General features: G+C 35.4%; 1 protein-coding gene across 2 annotated transcripts in view; it reads left to right on the top strand.

Moving 5' to 3' along the window:
- Positions 1–18056, top strand: part of mol (dual oxidase maturation factor 1 mol) — a 70499-nt gene extending 52443 nt beyond the window's left edge. For both annotated transcript variants that reach the window (XM_028183585.2, XM_089729473.1), the window contains 9 exons: positions 7191–7367; positions 8715–8772; positions 10221–10358; positions 10810–11035; positions 11348–11559; positions 12701–12881; positions 13501–13650; positions 14776–14889; positions 15682–18056. In XM_028183585.2, coding sequence (XP_028039386.1) covers positions 7203–7367; positions 8715–8772; positions 10221–10358; positions 10810–11035; positions 11348–11559; positions 12701–12881; positions 13501–13650; positions 14776–14889; positions 15682–15730 — 1293 coding nt within the window. In that variant the 5' untranslated portion in view covers positions 7191–7202 and the 3' untranslated portion in view covers positions 15731–18056. The remainder of the gene's footprint in view (positions 1–7190; positions 7368–8714; positions 8773–10220; positions 10359–10809; positions 11036–11347; positions 11560–12700; positions 12882–13500; positions 13651–14775; positions 14890–15681) is intronic.
- Positions 18057–18534: the final 478 nt, after the last annotated feature.

Genomic DNA, 18534 nt, shown 5'->3' on the forward strand with positions numbered 1-18534 from the left:
GGCGAACCGATCTTGATGATTCTTTTTATATGAAACCTGTGAGATTGTTTCTCATGGAGTCAATTTATTAAGATCTGACTAATAGTTTTTTTAGTTATCCTTAAAAAAGCATGTTTAATTGACTTTAACTAAGTACATTGATGATGTTCTCATTATTATTTTTTGCTGAAGTATTTATTTCTTGTTAAAAAAAAATTCATTATATTAAACATATAAAGGCCAAAAAAGACTAACAAAGAACAACAAAAGCTAGTAGCAACTAAACGAATGTTTGCACATTGAAATGCTAGCGAATGTGCTTGTCAATATGTTTTAGTCACAATAAACTTCATTAAATATCTTTCAATTATCCGCCTCCATATTCTGAAACCTTAGATTTTGTAGTGTCAACTAATTGCATATAATATTCTTGGTCCTCTACAGTTTAAGCTTAATGTAACATGGGTACTTGTTCTTTATTTCGTAATACTTCGTTTACTTTACAAGCTGCGGGTCTATGAATACTAATGCATACGGTAGAAAATAATGGTTTAAGATATTATAGCATGTAAAGTTCATACAGAGATTAGGAAAGAAACTTCCTTAAAAATTATACCCCTAGCCTCTTCTAAGTAGGTCGATGGTAGATTCAGCGGAGCGCTACTCTTGCTAGGGCAGATTTTAGCATTTGATGATAGCATTTGACGCAGCATGATGAAGATGAGGCCAAAATAGCCCGCTGAGACCACTCTCAGATAGATATGAAAAAAAAAATCGTAAAAAATACATCATACTCTTTCAACAATTAGAACTTAGGACAATACCGAATCGATAATTGGACATCGGTCGAAATGTCGACCCCACGTATCACAATATTCGTGGAACGTTGCAGAGATACTCCTTGGAATTAGACAAAGGGGTCCTTCTTCGCAGAGAACGCGCAAACTTGTGTCTTCAACAGGTTGAATTGAATCAATTTCATGTTTAAAGTTATAATGTTTGTATAAGCGTATAAAATTATTAGTTCAATTTTACAAGATGCGATACATAGGTTATATTAAATACATTCAAATTAACATCTTGCAGGAAGTTTTGAAAATTATAAAAAGATGTTAATGAGTTAAGGCATTTAATGTACCTAAACATCAGATTTCGCCGAATTACGAACTGCACCAATCTTTATGGTTAGACTTTAAAATAGTTCAAGTTCTTAGCAATAATTAGAAAAGGCGTAACTGGGTAATGGTCCTTGTAGATTTAGAACAAACGGATACGTTTTCAACTTCACACTCAATGCATTTTGTTACGCAAAATGTACAATCTCTTAACATTTATAAATTAATTACCAGCTGAGCGTGTAATAATATAATAAACAACACTTAATTCATTTCCGTCCTTTTGTTGAAAAAACCTCCAAGTTAAATGAAAATCAGTTTTTGTAACTTATTAGGATGAGCTCTCGGCCCATTTGCGGGTAACAGAACCCATTGACGTCAAAATGGAAACACTTCTACTCGCTTCGACACAAAAGGTTTAACTTCTTCGTACTGGCTGACTGCGCGGTACAGTAGTTAGCGGCCCTGTCTGTTACGCCCAGGCGTCCAGAGTCGCGGGTTCGATTCCCACATGGGGCAAACATTCGTGTAATGAACAGGTTTATTCGTTCTTTATCTGGGTGTTTATTATAGATATATTTATATATTTAAACGTATGTATATCAATATAAGTGTTTATGTTAGTCTCTGGTATCCATAACAAAAGAAACCCTATTTTGGGGCTGAGTGATCGTGCTTGATTTGTTCCCAGTTATTTATTTATTTGTTATTCGAATGGCTATCGCACCATCAAAGCGGGTACCACAAAAACGAGCAAAATGACAATAGCTGCCCGTGGCTACTCATAACACTCGCTACCGATCGACGATTACTCGATTTCATTAATTTTTGGAACGAAGTTCCTTACGGCAGGCTTGGAGGAGATAGGGATTTTGCTGCGCGACCGAACTGAATAAAATGTGATAGTAAAAACCGTAAGAAAAAGTCCGTGGAATAAGGCCTTGTTTTCCGCACAGCGATATTTCACCGCGCGATATTTTTCTCGTAATTTTTTTTTTTTTATTTTTTTATGTGGAATTTCGTTCCTATCCGGTGTCCCACGACCCTACACCTCTTTTTAACAATGAATGTAAATACGTGTACGTAGCTCATTTCGATTCGTAAAAACGAAAATAAACAGACGGAGGCCAGTGCAGCTGCGTATTTCACAACACGTTTGCGCATTCCGATCGAGATACGAAGCAACGTTGCAATACCCTACACCGTTTCAGGATCATAAATACTATTTGAACTTTACGAACAAAGCACTGACTATATTCATAAATCCAATGTGTTCTGTTAGTACTGAGAAGGGCGAACTCTTTTTAAAAAAAAGGATTCATTCGACACTACACAATATTTATAATGAACTAGCTGACCCGGCAGACTTTGTAGTGCCTCAATCGATAAACAAAAGACCTAAAGTTTTTTATAAAAGAAACTTAAAACAACAAAATGAATCCGTCCAACTGGGGACACATCAAAGGAAAAACAAAATTGCTATTTTTATTTAATTCCGAGCATTTTCATATTTATCTAACCTTTTAAACCTTCTCTGGACTTCCAAAAATAAATCAAGACCAAAATTAGCCAAATCGGTCCAGCCGTTCTCGAGTTTTAGCGAGACTAACGAACAGCAATTCATTTTTATATATATACATAGATAGATAACTAATTATAATAAAAGAATTTGGAGATAGTGAGGAAAATTGGTAAACGTCTCACTTCAATGAATATCTGACCCGAACTGAGCCTGGTATGCTCTCATGAAATCACTGTGAGAGGGCTTATGATGAGTAAGCATTAGTTTATACAGGCTAGGGATATAACAGTTCGAATGGTTTTTTCGTTCGCGAAATTTTTACGCTCGATTATGATTGTAAAGATTAATATATTTAGTTTAGAAACTGAAGAAAATACGCTGAAATAACACGACGAGTCAAAGATTTTTTTAATCCTGCTCATCCTAGTTAGAATCTTAGGCCAAAGCCAAATAAAATTATTGTTTAGTCGTCGTACCTTGATACGTATGTAAATGTTTCAAATCTAAATCGGACTGCTACTAATAAATCAAACGGCTTTAGGTTGGTGAAAATTACGATGAAAGATACCATACAAACATACACAGGTCAAGTTAATAAAAGGCGTGCTAAAAATATATGTTTATCATCGTTAGGTAATTCAACAGTTTGAAAATTAACATAAGGTCAACATTGAGCAAATTCAAAATTGTAAAATCATCATCAGTTTTGAGTCATCAGTTTTAGTAGATGTTTCCGTAAACAGAATTTATTATGAGCATTAAATTTAGGTGTATGTCTTAATTTTTTTGCAGCTCTATGCTAAAATTTAGGGATTCTGAAGAATATTTTATATTTATAAACTTGTTCTTTCTCCGCCTGGCAAGTCGAAAAACTTGTAATATAATTAAAAAAAATTACAATTCATAATAAGTCATTTAAGAAAATATTTTTATCATACCAATAATCTTAGAAATGAATCAGGTTAAATGGCAAATATACATGATAGTAATCATTTGATAGTAATCTTCAGTACTGCTGGTGTGTACTCATAATTGGGAATCAGGAAAAAAATAGTTTAAAAAAAAAGAAAAAAATTATACTAAGACTAAGACTATTGGTGAAATTAACACCTAAGACATTCTCCACCAGGCAGCAAAGTGTAGGGAAGTGAGTATTAGATTTGATTAGTTATTGAGAGTACTATTCTGCAATGTCATTCGTCGTTACAATGAAACTAAGATTTCTGTCTAATTATATCAGATAGATTTCGCATTCTACTAGCATTCACGATGTGATGCCTATGGTTTCCAAAGTACGTTTAAAATCAAACTTTAATGAAACTAGTAAATCTTTAAATTAATACGTAAGGCTTAAATAAATGCAAAACGATTGAAACATTTGATGTCATCAAATACAAAATGATAATAAAAGGAATAGTGTAAATACACATATTTATTCGCGTCACAAACGACCAAAGAGGTACATATAATAATATAATGATAATTCCAATATCAATAAATACTCGTAATACATGAGAACGAAGAGATCGTAAAAAATATTATTGCAATGAATATTTGTGTCAAGTACACAACTTGACATATTTGTAATTTAATATATCTCTTATTCTTCTTATATAATCTCTTATTCTTTTTTGCCTTTCGCGGTTGAGACGATCGGCCATTGGGGCCCTGAAGCAAAGAAATTTTTAACAGAAATCTCCAAACGCTTGAAGGAGGTTACACGTGATGCTAAGGCTGGCTGGTACTTTGCACAGAGAGTGAGTCTGGCTGTCCAACGAGGCAACGTAGCCAGTATCTTGGGAACTGTGCCTCCTTCAAGCGCATTGGAAGATCTGTTCTACTGTGTGAGTTGATTTATGTTTTTTTATTTTGATTTGACTTTTTGTTAATAAAAAAAGCAGCAACATATAATTTGAATATCAAAAGTTTATACCAATGTATATAAATACGTTATATCCCGATTATTTATAGATTTTATTCGTCAATTGCCCTAAGTTCGTAAGTGACGGCAACACTTCCGCTCAAAGATTGACGCGTATCAATCCCTCGAGAAGAAAGCTCATTCCAAAAATACACCAAAAGCACCTGCTACAGAGGAATGCTTCCTTGGTTCTATAACATGTCAAATGAGATTCCAGCTGATGCTTAGCTGTTCCTCTGGCATTGCTGACGTACGCTTGCATTGCTGACGTATGAAGAACAAAGACTCTTAAGTCTCACACCGTAATAATACCTTTTTCATAACTGAGGATTCCGTTTACGGATACCCAGTCAAGGGGGGTAACAGACCGGGCTATAAGGTCTTACATCACAGGGCTATTTCGGACTCCGGCGCCTGCAGAGAAGAAAAGGAAGACCGATGTCCTCCTCTTCTTCAACAGAAAAGTTAAAAGTTGTATGTCTACTAATTCGTAAGAATCAATAATATTTCGCCAGCGTTCCGCCTATGTATACCTACACTTAATCAGCAAGTTATAATGATAAGTTTCCTACAATTGAGGCTGCTGTCGGTTAGTTACGTTATCATCAAATGAACGATATTCTCGTTCGGTTATCTCAACTAAAATATAAAGTCATCTAGTTATAAGGAAAGTAATAATATTTAAGCCTGTAACCAGCCAATCCTATTGCATAGGTACTAATTAAAAAAACAATTATCATCCGTAAATTCTTGGAATTCAATAGAAACAGATACATTTTCAAATTATAACCGAACCGTGAGGTATATTCATATTAATGAAAACGAATTACGGAATTAAACTATTCATCCCATTAAGATTCCAACGAACCAAGTCTCGTTATGATAATCGCAGTCGGCGCCATCTAAACGTTTTACTTATATAGAAACACAAAAGTAATTATTATAATTACTAGTACATATTCTGCTCATCAATATCGACGTACTGAATACACAGGTATTTTTTATTTTATTTTTATTGCCTTTGTAGGCAGACGAGCATACGGCCCACCTGATGGTAAGTGGTCACCGTCGCTCATGGACGTCAGCAATGCCAGGGGCAGAGCTAAGCCGCTGCCTACCATAAAGTACTCTCCGCAAGTCTCGTTTGAAGAAGGTATTCTAATATGCTAAATTTTCTTCAGAAACGATAAGTCTTTTCGTCTGTCAGATAACAGAAATGATATTTATTGAAGAGTCGATACAAGCCGATAGATAGAGAAAGAGAGAGTATGCTTAAGCGATAGGCAGCGGCTTGGCTCTGCCTCTGGCATTGCTGAAGTCCATGGGCGACGGTAACCACTCACCATCAGGTGGGCTGTATGCTCGTCTGCCTACAAGGGCAATAAAAAAAAGCACACAAAAGAAATAAAAATGCAAAACATCAAATACAAAAAAAATAGTACAAAGGGCCGTGTTGTTGTTTCTAAGAGCGATCTCTTCCAGACAGACAACCATCAGGTGGACAAAAATCACTTTAGGAGAGAAATTACTTACACGCGATTTATCTGTAAATTGACATTCATACATACACATACAACGCATATATTTATAAATATATAAATGTGAGCAATGTAATAATAATAATGCTTCTTTACACATAAAAAAGAATAATCAATTTAGATAAATACCTAAGAAATATAAAAACAATTTTTTGTGACAGCTAATTATATAAATAACATCCTGATACGTGTTTGTTTGCATAAATTTTAATAACTATGTATCTGTAAATTTGAATAACTGCTTCACTTCATTAAAGACGGCATTCAAAATTCACTCGGTAATGTTTCAACGTTAAGCTAAAATATATAACTGAGAGCTACATATAATAAAGAGCAATTATATTTGTAAGGATTTCTGAAAATAATGAAACTCTATTGACCAACAAACAATACAGCCTGCATTTTTTGTGAAGTCAGCTACGATCGTTTTTCGATTATCCATCAAAATCGCAGAAGGTAATTTAGGAAGGTAAATGAATCAAACGACGTAATAAAGCTTTTGTTCTTTTAGCTTTAACTTTCAAGCTTTATATATTTTACCTTCAGAGACTTAAGATTAACATTAATCAATCAGTAAAATAATATATATGTTTTACAATTACTATAGATTAGCAAACGAGCGAATGACCCATTGTGCTCATAGATACAATGAAACGAGTATCCATAAAAAAAATTGATGTCTCATGTGAATATGAATATTTAGTTAAATTTTATTTAACTTATTGAATACATTATTATTTTGATAAATTGTCTAAATTATAAATACCGTTTCGTCACTAGCAAAGGAAGATAGAGTTGAACAAACTAATCAAGATCCGAAAAAACACTTAAAAAAACTGTATTTGACTGTTTAAAATCATTTTTTATTTTTTATTTTTTTTATTGCTCAGATGGTTGGACGAGCTCACAGCCCACCTGGTGTTAAGTAGTTACTAGAGCCCATACACATCTACAACGTAAATGCGCCACCCACTTACAACGGTTGCCCCACACTTCAAACCGAAACGCATTACTGCTTCACGGCAGAAATAGGCAGGATGGTGGTACCTACCCGCGCGGACTCACAAGAGGTCCTACCGCCAGTAAATTTAAATTCAAATTTGATTTTGTTCCAGGCTGGGGGAGCGATGAAGGGGTGGTTTGACGCGTTCCGCGAGGAAGGCGGCCCTACCTTATACGCCTATCACAACAGGACGGCGGTGGCAGCAGACGTGCCTGCACTAGCACTGCTGCTCGCCGCCCTGACTCTCTACCTCGCCTTCCTTGTCGTGTTCCCTGGAATCAGAAAAGAGGTAACAAACCGCACAGTACCGACACACAAATTTTCTTTTTGATCGCCGTTGGATATTAAGCACCTTTTTTTTTAACGCTTAGATGGGTGGACGAGCTCACAGCCCACCTGTTGTTAAGTGGTTACTGGAGCCCATAGACATCTACAGCTTAAATGCGCCACCCACCTTGAGATATAATGTCTAAGATCTCAGTATAGTTAAAACGGCTGCCCCGCCCTTCAAACCGAAACGCATTACTGCTTCACGGCAGAAATAGGCAGGGTGGTGGCACCTACCGGCGCGGTTCACAAGAGGTCCTACCGTCGTCCTCCTTGAAATTTATAATACTCTATATGTGTACAAAATGTATCTAGTGCTTGAAACATAGGTTATTGGCAATGTGCAAAATCTGTGGTTTTTATTTCAATTGACGCCGCGTCGGTCTCAGTTACAATGCATAACGGCTGTCCCACCATTCAAACTTGAAATCATGACGGCTTTGCGCCCGAAATAGGCAGGATAGCGGTACCTACCTGTGTGGGCTTAAAAGACACTATACAATCAGTAAATGCCAGACCAAATGACCAGACCAAATGGTATCAAACTAGGATTATAACGCTACTTTTCTTTTTGCAATTTTTCGGTGAATCTGTTTGTTACGTTTGCCGACACCCAAAAGAAGAGTTGGGTGGTGTTATTCTAAGCCGATAGCACATGGTCGCAATGTATGCATTTACTAACTAATCCTAGAAACGCTGTGAGTTTCTCTAAAATCTTAAAATAAAAGCTGCCGCCTAGGTTACTTCACATAAAACGGGCCATTTCCAAAAAATTTGTGCAGCGGTTTCAGAGATGAACCGAAACAAAAAAAATAATTGAAAATTAATTTATTGTTTATGTACCTGTATTGAATATATATTTATATTTACAAATTCATTTAATAAAAAGCTGTTATTTTTACTGAATGTCCGATTTTTTTTTTATTGTTTAGATGGGTGAACGAGCTCACAGCCCACCTGATGTTAAGTGGTTACTGGAGTCCACAGACATCTACAACGTAAATGCGTCACCCACCTTGAGATATAAGTTCTAAGGTCTCAAGTATAGTTACAACGGCTGCCCCGCCCTACAAACCGGAACGCATTAGTGCTTCACGGCAGAAATAGGCAGGGTGGTGGTACCTACCCGTACGGGCTCACAAGAGGTCCTACCACCAGTGAGAATCAGATTATAAACAGACATTTATTAGACACAATTTTATTTATTTGGACGTGGAGCAAAATGTTCATCAATTTTTGGCTAAAGTCGATATTGAATCGCCGACTACGATAAAAGTATGATTTCTAAACAATGGCACATTTGTTACAGAGATTTTCCACGTTCACGGTAGTCACGCTCAGCTTGTTTGTCGGGACAGTTATCTTAGGTAAGTTTAAGTGTTATAAGACGTTTTATGTAATTAAACATCAGGTTAATTTAATTTTAAGTATGGTAATTTCGGTTTTTGATGAGGGTCATCCGATTATCACGTCGCATTGTATCCATTTTTCGTTCACATCAAACATTTAGAAATTTCCTAACAACTTCCGAGTGACTGGCTGTCTTTTCTCGATTGTCGGTATCAATTCTTAAATAACTATTATTATTTAGAATTGCATATACACACTGTCTTTGTGCATTAAAGATTCAACCGTTTTAAAATTTGAATCAATAACTTTAAAGCACATGTAAGCTTATATAATATGAATTAGAATAAATGAGCCATTTATTATATAAACATTAAGACATAAGGTCGTAGTCTCAAACATAACAGCTTAATAGCATAACAGCGTTAGCTTGCTCATTGCTTGGATAACATGCATTAGTACGAAGTTGTAACTTTCTCGTTCACATCTACCGATTCATCTCAATCTTTTGTCCTACGTCCTCGTTTACAACAATCAAGACATTGTCAATCATTATGTAATATTCTAATACAAATCGAGCCTCAATTAGCTTGATAGATGTAGCTGGCAAAGATATTTTGTAAGTTTTTTTTTTCGTAATGAATCTGCTATTGTCTTCGGGTGACCGCTCAAGTGGAGAAATCAACAGTTCGTATTCTGCCATTGACCGCAATATTTCGTGTGTCAAGCGCAAATCACGTTCCTTCTGTTATTAAAACACGTCGTTCACACAGCAATGCACAGACAGCTTCGCTTCATAAATTCTTGCAAAACATTAAACATAATCATGAATAGGCTTATGCGAAATCACAAATAACCGGATAGTAATTCTATGGCATATCTTTATTCTAAAATTTTATTTCAATTCAATGCATTTTTCAAGTTTCTGTTATACCGTCACAAGCCTAAATGATACACATAAATCAGTTATAGATAAGCAGCTTAAGCACTCAACAAAAATGTTTACGGGCGTCGCTTCGATTTGTTTCTCATTGCTCTTGTTGATGACAGAAACAAATTACCTATTCTATATTTTATTTTTAATGAAGAATTTTGTAAATTTTCAGAAACCACTAATTGATAAAATGTAATGAATTTGTCTAAACAAATAAAGACTTGTATGTCTTTTAATATTTTTTTTATTTTGTGTGTTCAGTTACACAGTAATTAAATGCCTTAACTTTAACAGCATATAAGTTTAGGGGCATCCGCTACAAGACGTCGATAGTTTCCATACAAAAAAAAAAATTTGTCTTAAAGTATCATAATTTTAGGTCCCTGGTCACAGGGTGACGTGACAGATTTATCCATTATTAAATGGAGTAACCAAATTATTATTACGAACGAATTAAATTATAAACAATATACAAACAATGTTAACACAACAGCTAAAGAAATTTTGATGTTTTTTATTATATAATTCTTTCAGTATGTAAGCACGGATCGTCATGGCACATAGCAGGGGCGCGCGTAGCGAGAGCTGCCTACCGCGCCTTCTCCTCTGAGCGGCTTGATTGCTGGTTAGCAATACACGTGGGACTGGGACATGTTAACGTCACGCTCACAGGTTGGCTTCTTTATCACATTAATTGGGCAGACGAACCCCGTGGTCCTTTTGATGTCAATTGGCAATTGTGACCCATGTGTTTCACGAGGTACCACCACGGCGCTTCGTAAGCTATTTTCCTTTGTTTTTGTTCAATGGTTTCAAATCATTTGCAGTGTTTTTAGAAAAATACCTAGATTAGCTTCTTTTTTGTCGCCATCGATGGCAAAAGATCCAATGGTCATGTTGTTTTAATCTTAATCGGCAGCTCCCGGTCCACCGATATTAAATGTTAAGGTCGTAAATGCCCTCTTCATATCATTGGCAAAAATTTTTTGGTGATCACTATATAGTGTTTCCATACATTTGGTTTTCACATTCATATTTATTTGAATACGAAAAGAAAACATAGTTGTATGAAATAATGAAATGAAACTACAGAACTTATTTTTATGAAATTCCTAATTTACAGCTCTGTCTTGGGGAAACACAACCATAGGTGACCCTGGTGTTGACTACAATGAGCAGTTCCGATGGGAAGAAGCCGGTGCAATACAGGAGTGGTACCGCGCAGGGCTTACCCGTGGCCTTCCATACCCAGTGCTATCGGTAGCAGAGCACTTTGCTGTTCAGCATGAAGGCTTCGAGTGGGGAGCTAAGTACCGCGCAGCCGGATACACTACGTCAACATTGCTCTGGTATGTAGGTGTAAGTTGACTCGCGACATTTTCTGGAAAATAGAAAAGATAGTTATTTGTAGATTAACGTAGAAATGTCGAAGATAAGATACAATTTAGTTTTCAGATCACGAAACCTGTTTTTTTTTTAATTGCTTAGATGGGTGGACGAGCTCACAGCCCACCTGGTGTTAAGTGGTTACTGGAGCCCATAGACATCTACGACGTAAATGCGCCACCCACCTTGAGATGTAAGTTCTAAGGTCTCAATTATAGTTACAACGTGTTTCCGTATTAAATCCTTAAAATCTCTATAATATTTTATTATTTCAGGACAGCATTAGCACTATGGCTTCTAATGAATCTGCTCCTAGTGGTTGTCCCTCGCTATGGTGCATACGCAATGGCGATCCTCGGTGTGACATTGTGCGCTGCTGCGGGCGGCTACTGGGCCTCTCTGCCAAACGCTCCCTTAGTAGTCAGATTAGACGGAGCGATGCTGTTCTTCTCGCTCGGCTGGTGCTTCTGGCTAGTCCTAATAGCAGGTATACATACATCTCCTATGCTTAAAAAGGAGTTATAAGCCAATTAAAACTAGCTGACATTAATTTCACGTGACACAGTGAACTTGCCACTTGAAGTCGTCGTGGCCTAAAGGATAAGACGTCCGGTGCATTCGCGTTGAGCGATGCTCCGGTGTTCGAATCCCGCAGGCGGGTACTAAATTTTCTAATGAAATACGTACTTAACAAATTTTCTCGATTGACTTCCACGGTCAAGGAATAACATCGTGTAATAAAAATCAAACCCGCAAAATTATAATTTGCGTAATTACTGGTGGCAGGACTTCTTGTGAGTCCGCGCGGGTAGGTACCACCGCCCTGCTTATTTCTGCCGTAAAGCATTAATGAGTTTCGGATTGAACTTGACTTAAAACTCACGGTTCAAGGTGGGTGGCGGCATTTACGTTGTTGATGTCTATGGGCTCCGGTGACCACTTACACCAAGTGGGCCCTGAGCTCGTCCACCCTAAGCAATAAAAAATAAATAATTGAATTTTATATTATTATTAAATTTAATATTTAATTTTAGCTATAGTCACAGCTAGCTTAGCTATAGTTACTGCTTTACGGCCGAAATAGGCGGGGCGGTGGTACCTACCCGTGCGGACTCACAAGAGGTCCTACCACCAATAATTACGCAAATTATAATATTGCGGGTTTGATTTTTATTACACGATGTTATTCCTTCACCGTGGAAGTCAATCGTGAACATTTGTTAAGTACGTCATTAGAAAAATTGGTACCCGCCTGCGGGATTTGAATAGCGGTGCATCGCTCGATACGAATGCACCGGACGTCTTATCCTTTAGGCCACGACGACTTCACTAGCGATACTTCAGGCCACTGTTCTTTTCTGTATAACATTTTATTGTAAATTATTTTTAAATGTACGATTCAACTTCAACTGCATCCATTCTTCCATTTTCAAAGTGGAACTCTTGCATAATAAAATCTAATAACATAATTCAATAAATACAAAACATTTTGTCTCTAGATACCGAAGTCTTCAAGAATGATTTTTTATCATGGAATACATAAGCGCCATGATTATTATTATTACACAATCTCTCGCATTAAACTTCAACAATCCGGTAAATCAAGTTTAATCATTCTATTATTTTAGGTAGCGCTTGTGTACTAGTTGGGATGGTGATAGCGATGCTGGATCTAATATGGCCGCATCGTTTCTCGACTGTTCTGGAGGTGGACTATGACACTCCTTACGATAGGCACGTGCTGATTGTCGACAGCCGACAACGAGCGAGACCTCAAACTCAAGCTTCGTTGCCTACTAGAATTTTAAGGTACGTTGTTTTTTTTACTGTTAAGGCGTGTTGTGAACCCCATGCTTTTTTTTCTGAATGTAATGAAATTCCGATCTATAGGGTGCAACAGCAGTTAGACAGTTCATATAATTTCAACTTAGACCTCTTGTCTCAAAGTGTTTGGCCGCATTCAGATTTTCATGTCTGTTTAATAACAGATGAGCCGTACCTAAGTTGATCTGTAAATTTAGAATGATAAAATATATAATTAAAGATTTAGAGTTTACAGTGTAATAATGTAATTAGAACACGATATAATTTTCTATTAATTGCTAATTAAATTACTTTACAGTTTTCGTAACTAGTTACGGATGCTTCAAACGATATTATTTTAAATCATATTTACGACTCATGAAATGTATAAAATAATTATTGAATTTATGTAGGTATAAAGGTACACTAATCACTTCTAGATGTTGGTTGTCTTCTGTTATTGGAGATGAATAGTAATTTTAGTATCATAGATTAACATTTTTAATTAACTTTTATAATACGAATAGTAACTTAATCTCTATTGAAGATCGTAAACAAATAAATAACCAAAGTTGATTAACACAATAAATCTGATATGATAGGATTTTTTATTTTTTTTATTTAGAAGATTGTCGTCAAAAACCCGTGAAAACGAAGCACAAGCCAGTTTGTCGGTTGTAAATGAACGGGGACGGGACAACCCTGCTTTTAGACATGAACAGCGAAAACCTAACTCTCCATGGAGGTACCCGCTCTTTAGGCGACAGATAGACAGGTAAGTCTATTAAAAAAAAAAATTACCGTCTTCAAATAATAAAATAATAGTTTAAAATAACTAACAAAATACGTTTTAACAGAAACTCCAAGTAAAAAAAAAAATTTTTTTAATAAATTTGAATTAAAAATAGTGTAAGAAAAAAATTATTTTGATGTAAAAAAGTGTGAGGAGCTTTTTAGGATATTATCAAAATTGGATTTTCTATAAAAGCATCTTTTGTTAGTTTTTTTAAACTATTATTTATTTATCGTTTATTAGTTGAATTTCAATTTTTCCAATTTTTTTAAAATATTGAATTGTCATCGGTCGTTAATAAGTATACCAAATTTCGAGTTAATCCGACGTTTTGAATGGGGTCAAAATCATGTTCAAAGATTCCGTTACAAACATACATACGTCTGAAGCTAATAAAAGCGTATTAAAAAGAGAAAATCCTCAATTCGGAGCCTGTGTTTTTTAATTACTAACACGGAAAAACTCACTCCATTTAGAGTTTAGCACATAAAGGAGTCGATCATAGTATTAATTTTTTTTGGTAGGCAGCGGCTTGGCTTTGCCCCTGGCATTGCTGAAGTCCATGGACGACCGTAACCACTCACCAGGCCGTATGCTCGTCTGCCTACAAGGGCAAAAAAAAAAAAAAAACGTCGCCGTCTACCTAATATAAAATGATATTTTCAAATGCTTACATTTGGATCATTAATTTTCACTGTAAATGCGTCTTTGTCATAATGTGGCTTATGATATCTGGGCGATGATAGCGACATGCATGTATAAGGTTACATATATCTTTGATTCCTTTGCCCATAAAAAATTACCAAAACGTACTGGTAGGTGAAGACATTAAACTATTTGCCGCGACTGCTCTCATAAAGTAAAAAGCTGAGTTTCTCACCGGATCTTCCCAGTGGATCGCGATTCCGATCCGGTAGTAGATTCTTTCGCGAAGCAATTGCTCTTGAGTTGTTAGGTCTCCTTCGGAGGCGCTCGGGCAGCTGATAGCAAATCCCACCCCTCCTGGCAGAGCCTTTCCTCGCCCACCTGTCCTGGTGAAACTGGAAAGGCCACCAGGACACCAGTAATCTGTCAATCATAAAAAAAATATTCTTATCTTTATTTCAGAGCGGACTCAGCATCGAGTCTCGGTTCTAGTGTAAACGGGAACAGTTCCGGAATAAAAATGTCACCGCTCGCGGGCGATCATCCCGCGCCATCAGCCGCCATCCCTCCACATAGGTAATGAATAAATTTCTCGATTAAAACATTATAATAAAATAGAATATAATAAATAAATAAATTAATTAATTATAATAAATCGTATAGATGTAAGGACCATTGTGTACAAACTCAGCACTTTGTCTTGCTTGGTCGTGCACACATGGCTTATGTTGCAAGCCAGATTTTGTTTCTTTTTACTTGTGTTTTTTGTGTATCTTTTTAGCTTGTGATGTGTATTGTGTGCCTAATAAATAAAATAAAATAAAAATTAAATATCAATATTAGGGTTATCGGGTAGGTTAGCAATCTAGCTTCACCGAATGTATTTTGAGGTCACGGGGATCAGCCTGGGAAACTTTTTCAATATTTGCCATTTCTGGAAACACATTAGACATAGTTAAAAATAAACCCGGATGGTTCTAATTACCCGTTCGGAGTTACTGTAAGGCATTTATATCTATGAACTCAACCACACAATAAGGCCTACTAAGTACCGCTCGTAATTATGTAATTTTATTAATGTCTTTGGTTTTATTCTACTAAATCTATATTTTATTATAAAAAATAATTTGTAAATAAATGCCAATGCCTATTTTTATATTTAAAATTAGTACTAAACCATATTGGTATAGAGAATTTTTGCTTTTTTCCCTCTGAAATCTTATATGCCACATATCTAAATGAGTACTCACAATTAGCAGCCTTTTAACAGCATATTAACTATGTTAAGAAATGGACTATTACTTTGGCGATTGATAACCGGAACTGATTAAAGAACAATCTTACTTGGACCACTGTTTCCATTTACAGGTTCCGCCCGCAAATTCCGGCGGCGGAGCGAGTGAAAGATATGTGGTGATTAACAATCGGCACTAGGATTAATTACATATTTAACTCTCTGATAATCGTGTAAAAATATTTTTTGATGTTTTAGTAAGCACGTGAATAACACGGACGAGACGATTTACCAAAATACTAAAAAAGCTTTGATATCGGTCGAAGCAATGGCTTTCCAATCAAAGCTATTGTAATATTAAGCTCTTGCTTCGCAACATCGTTCAGTTTGGTGAACACTCATCGTCTACAAATTTGTATTGATTCGAATATTTTCAAAATAATAATACCATTTTGCGTGACTCTGATAGCTCCTACACTTTATTTAAATGTAACTGCTGTCAATCAAATTCTGTCGTATAATATTCTTTTAAGTGTGCTCCTTCTAAATATAAAGGAAAGAAAATAAATTTAACAAATGTTTTAGTTACTGATCTCTATGACAGAATGTAAGTAGATAGTTATTAAAAATAAAAAAATCACATCGTGTACACGTTTGTAAGTATATATAATGTGTGTAAATATGTAAATTTTAATATAAACTATGTAACTAAACATTCAGTGTCATAAACTTTATAATAAACATAAGAATATTGTTATGTGTGCGTTAATTCAAATTTAGTCTCAATTTTACACCGAAATAAATGAGAATTGTTAAAACAAAAGCTAAATTATGAACGTAATCAAAGACGATTCTCGATTACTACATAACCGTTACTTTTTCCTTCAAAGTTAAATAGCCGAGTACTATTTTCTCATTTGATGTTTTCTGTCTTAACTCTAATGCGGGATTTACATTACGAAATTAGTGTCATGCATGTTGAACTCAGTTTCACGAAAGTAGTTTCGATATATGCGAAAGTAATTTCGTCAAAAAATTAGTGTTGCGAAATCCACAGTATCGCAGTAACCATGGCGCCATCACCATCAAAGCTAAATTCTATGCTATATGCTATATTCAATGTAGCTAAAGAAATGCTTATATACCTATAAACTTTAAAAAAAGACTATCAAGAAAAAAAAGGTTGGTAGATTCCAGGATGATCAACAAGAAGGCATTTAGGTGCAATGAAGTTAGTCTCTGAATTAGCAGATGAAGATCCTGAGAGTTATAAAAATTATTATCGAATGAGTGAATATAATTTTGCTTTTTTACCGTAGGTGTTTCGGGTCCCAGAGACACCGCTGTCGCTGATATTCATTATTAAGATCTATATTTTTATCTGTACTCCATCGTTGGTTTGCCATTTTCAACGTTTGAAGCGCGTCCGAACTAACAATACACAAGTCCGCACAGCGCAGGCCCTTTCGCGACATTAGTTTCACGTCGCGTCTACACTATGAAATTAGTTGCATGACATTATTAATTTCACCAAAAAATCGCGCAGGGCACGAAACTAATTTCCATGCATGAAATTAATGCATGCATTACGAAAGTATTAAATTACACGTGAAACTGTTAGTAAAACTAATGTCACGAAATTAATTTCACGCCACTAATTTCGTAATGTAAATTCGCCTTAATACACAAATTCCCTTAAACATTAACTGAATATTAAAGAATCACACTAGTTTATGTAATTGTAACTCACCTATATATATCTGTTAAGTAAACCATGAAAATCATCATGCAAGTCTTGAAATTGACGGAAATATACATATAGGTATATTTCTGTACAATGTTTATACCATAAACTGAAACATAATTGTATTTGTGTTTTCAGCAGACTATAGTTTCAACATTAATAAATAATATTGCATAATCTTATGAAATAAAACACATGGTATCTGCATATAATTAAAATACATCGACACAAATGAATGCTTTGTGCCATTCTAACCTTAATTATGATGTGATCAAAATCTTAGATTAAGACAACTGCATGCTTCATTGTTATAAAGAAAAACAATTAATAATGAACAGGTTAACATTTGTGAACCAGTTATTTTTAACAAGTGACATGAGTATTAACGAAATGTTTCTGTGTTATTTAATAACCTAAGATTATTTTATGGATTAACGTTTAAAGGTCACAGAGAAAGGCAATGGTAAATCACAGAATTTAAAAAAATCAGCGAAGTCAAGTAACTGTAAATTTAGATATAAGTTATTTATTTTGTAAAGTTGAAATTGAATATGAACGAATGGGTGAAATATGATATTTATGTATGAAAATTTTGTTTAGTATCAATCAATCAAAAAAATTGTGTAGTAAGTAGGTATCAAGTATTAAAATCTAAAATCGATGCCTCCAATGAACACTACTCTAACTCAAAATTTTGAAATTTTCGTTTTTCACGCAAATCGCTTCACTATTTTAAAAGTATTACAAATTCATTATTCGAAATTCGGAAAGAGACGTGCTGGGCGAAGAAAGAAATCATGGCTCCGGAATATCCGGGAGTGGACCGGTATTGCCTCCGTCGAACAGCTGTTCCGGCTGGCTGCAGATAAAAACGAATATAGAAAGCTAACGGCCAACCTTCAGGATTGAAGAGGCACTGGAAGAAGAAGAAGAAGAAATTCATTATTAATGGGGTTCGAAGCAAGAGTAAATCAGCTAGTTACACAAGAAAAAACCATAAAATCTTTATTAATGCAGATATATTTATCAACTTTTTTCGTTTAAACTCTCCTCCTGTAAACTTACGAATTTGGAGTTAGAGTAGTGTTCGTTGGAGGCATCGAAATGTTCAATGAAATATATTCAATGTTGCGAAAATGTGTTTGCAACAGTGAATATGTTGTAATTCTAATTTAATTAGTCAAAGGACTCTTACTCGATATACTGTTTATTGTACGTGCATCACCCGATCGAGGGTGATTAC

Source organism: Bombyx mandarina, chromosome 08 (assembly GCF_030267445.1).
Source record: "Bombyx mandarina strain Sakado chromosome 08, ASM3026744v2".
Classification (NCBI taxonomy): Eukaryota; Metazoa; Arthropoda; class Insecta; order Lepidoptera; family Bombycidae; genus Bombyx; species Bombyx mandarina.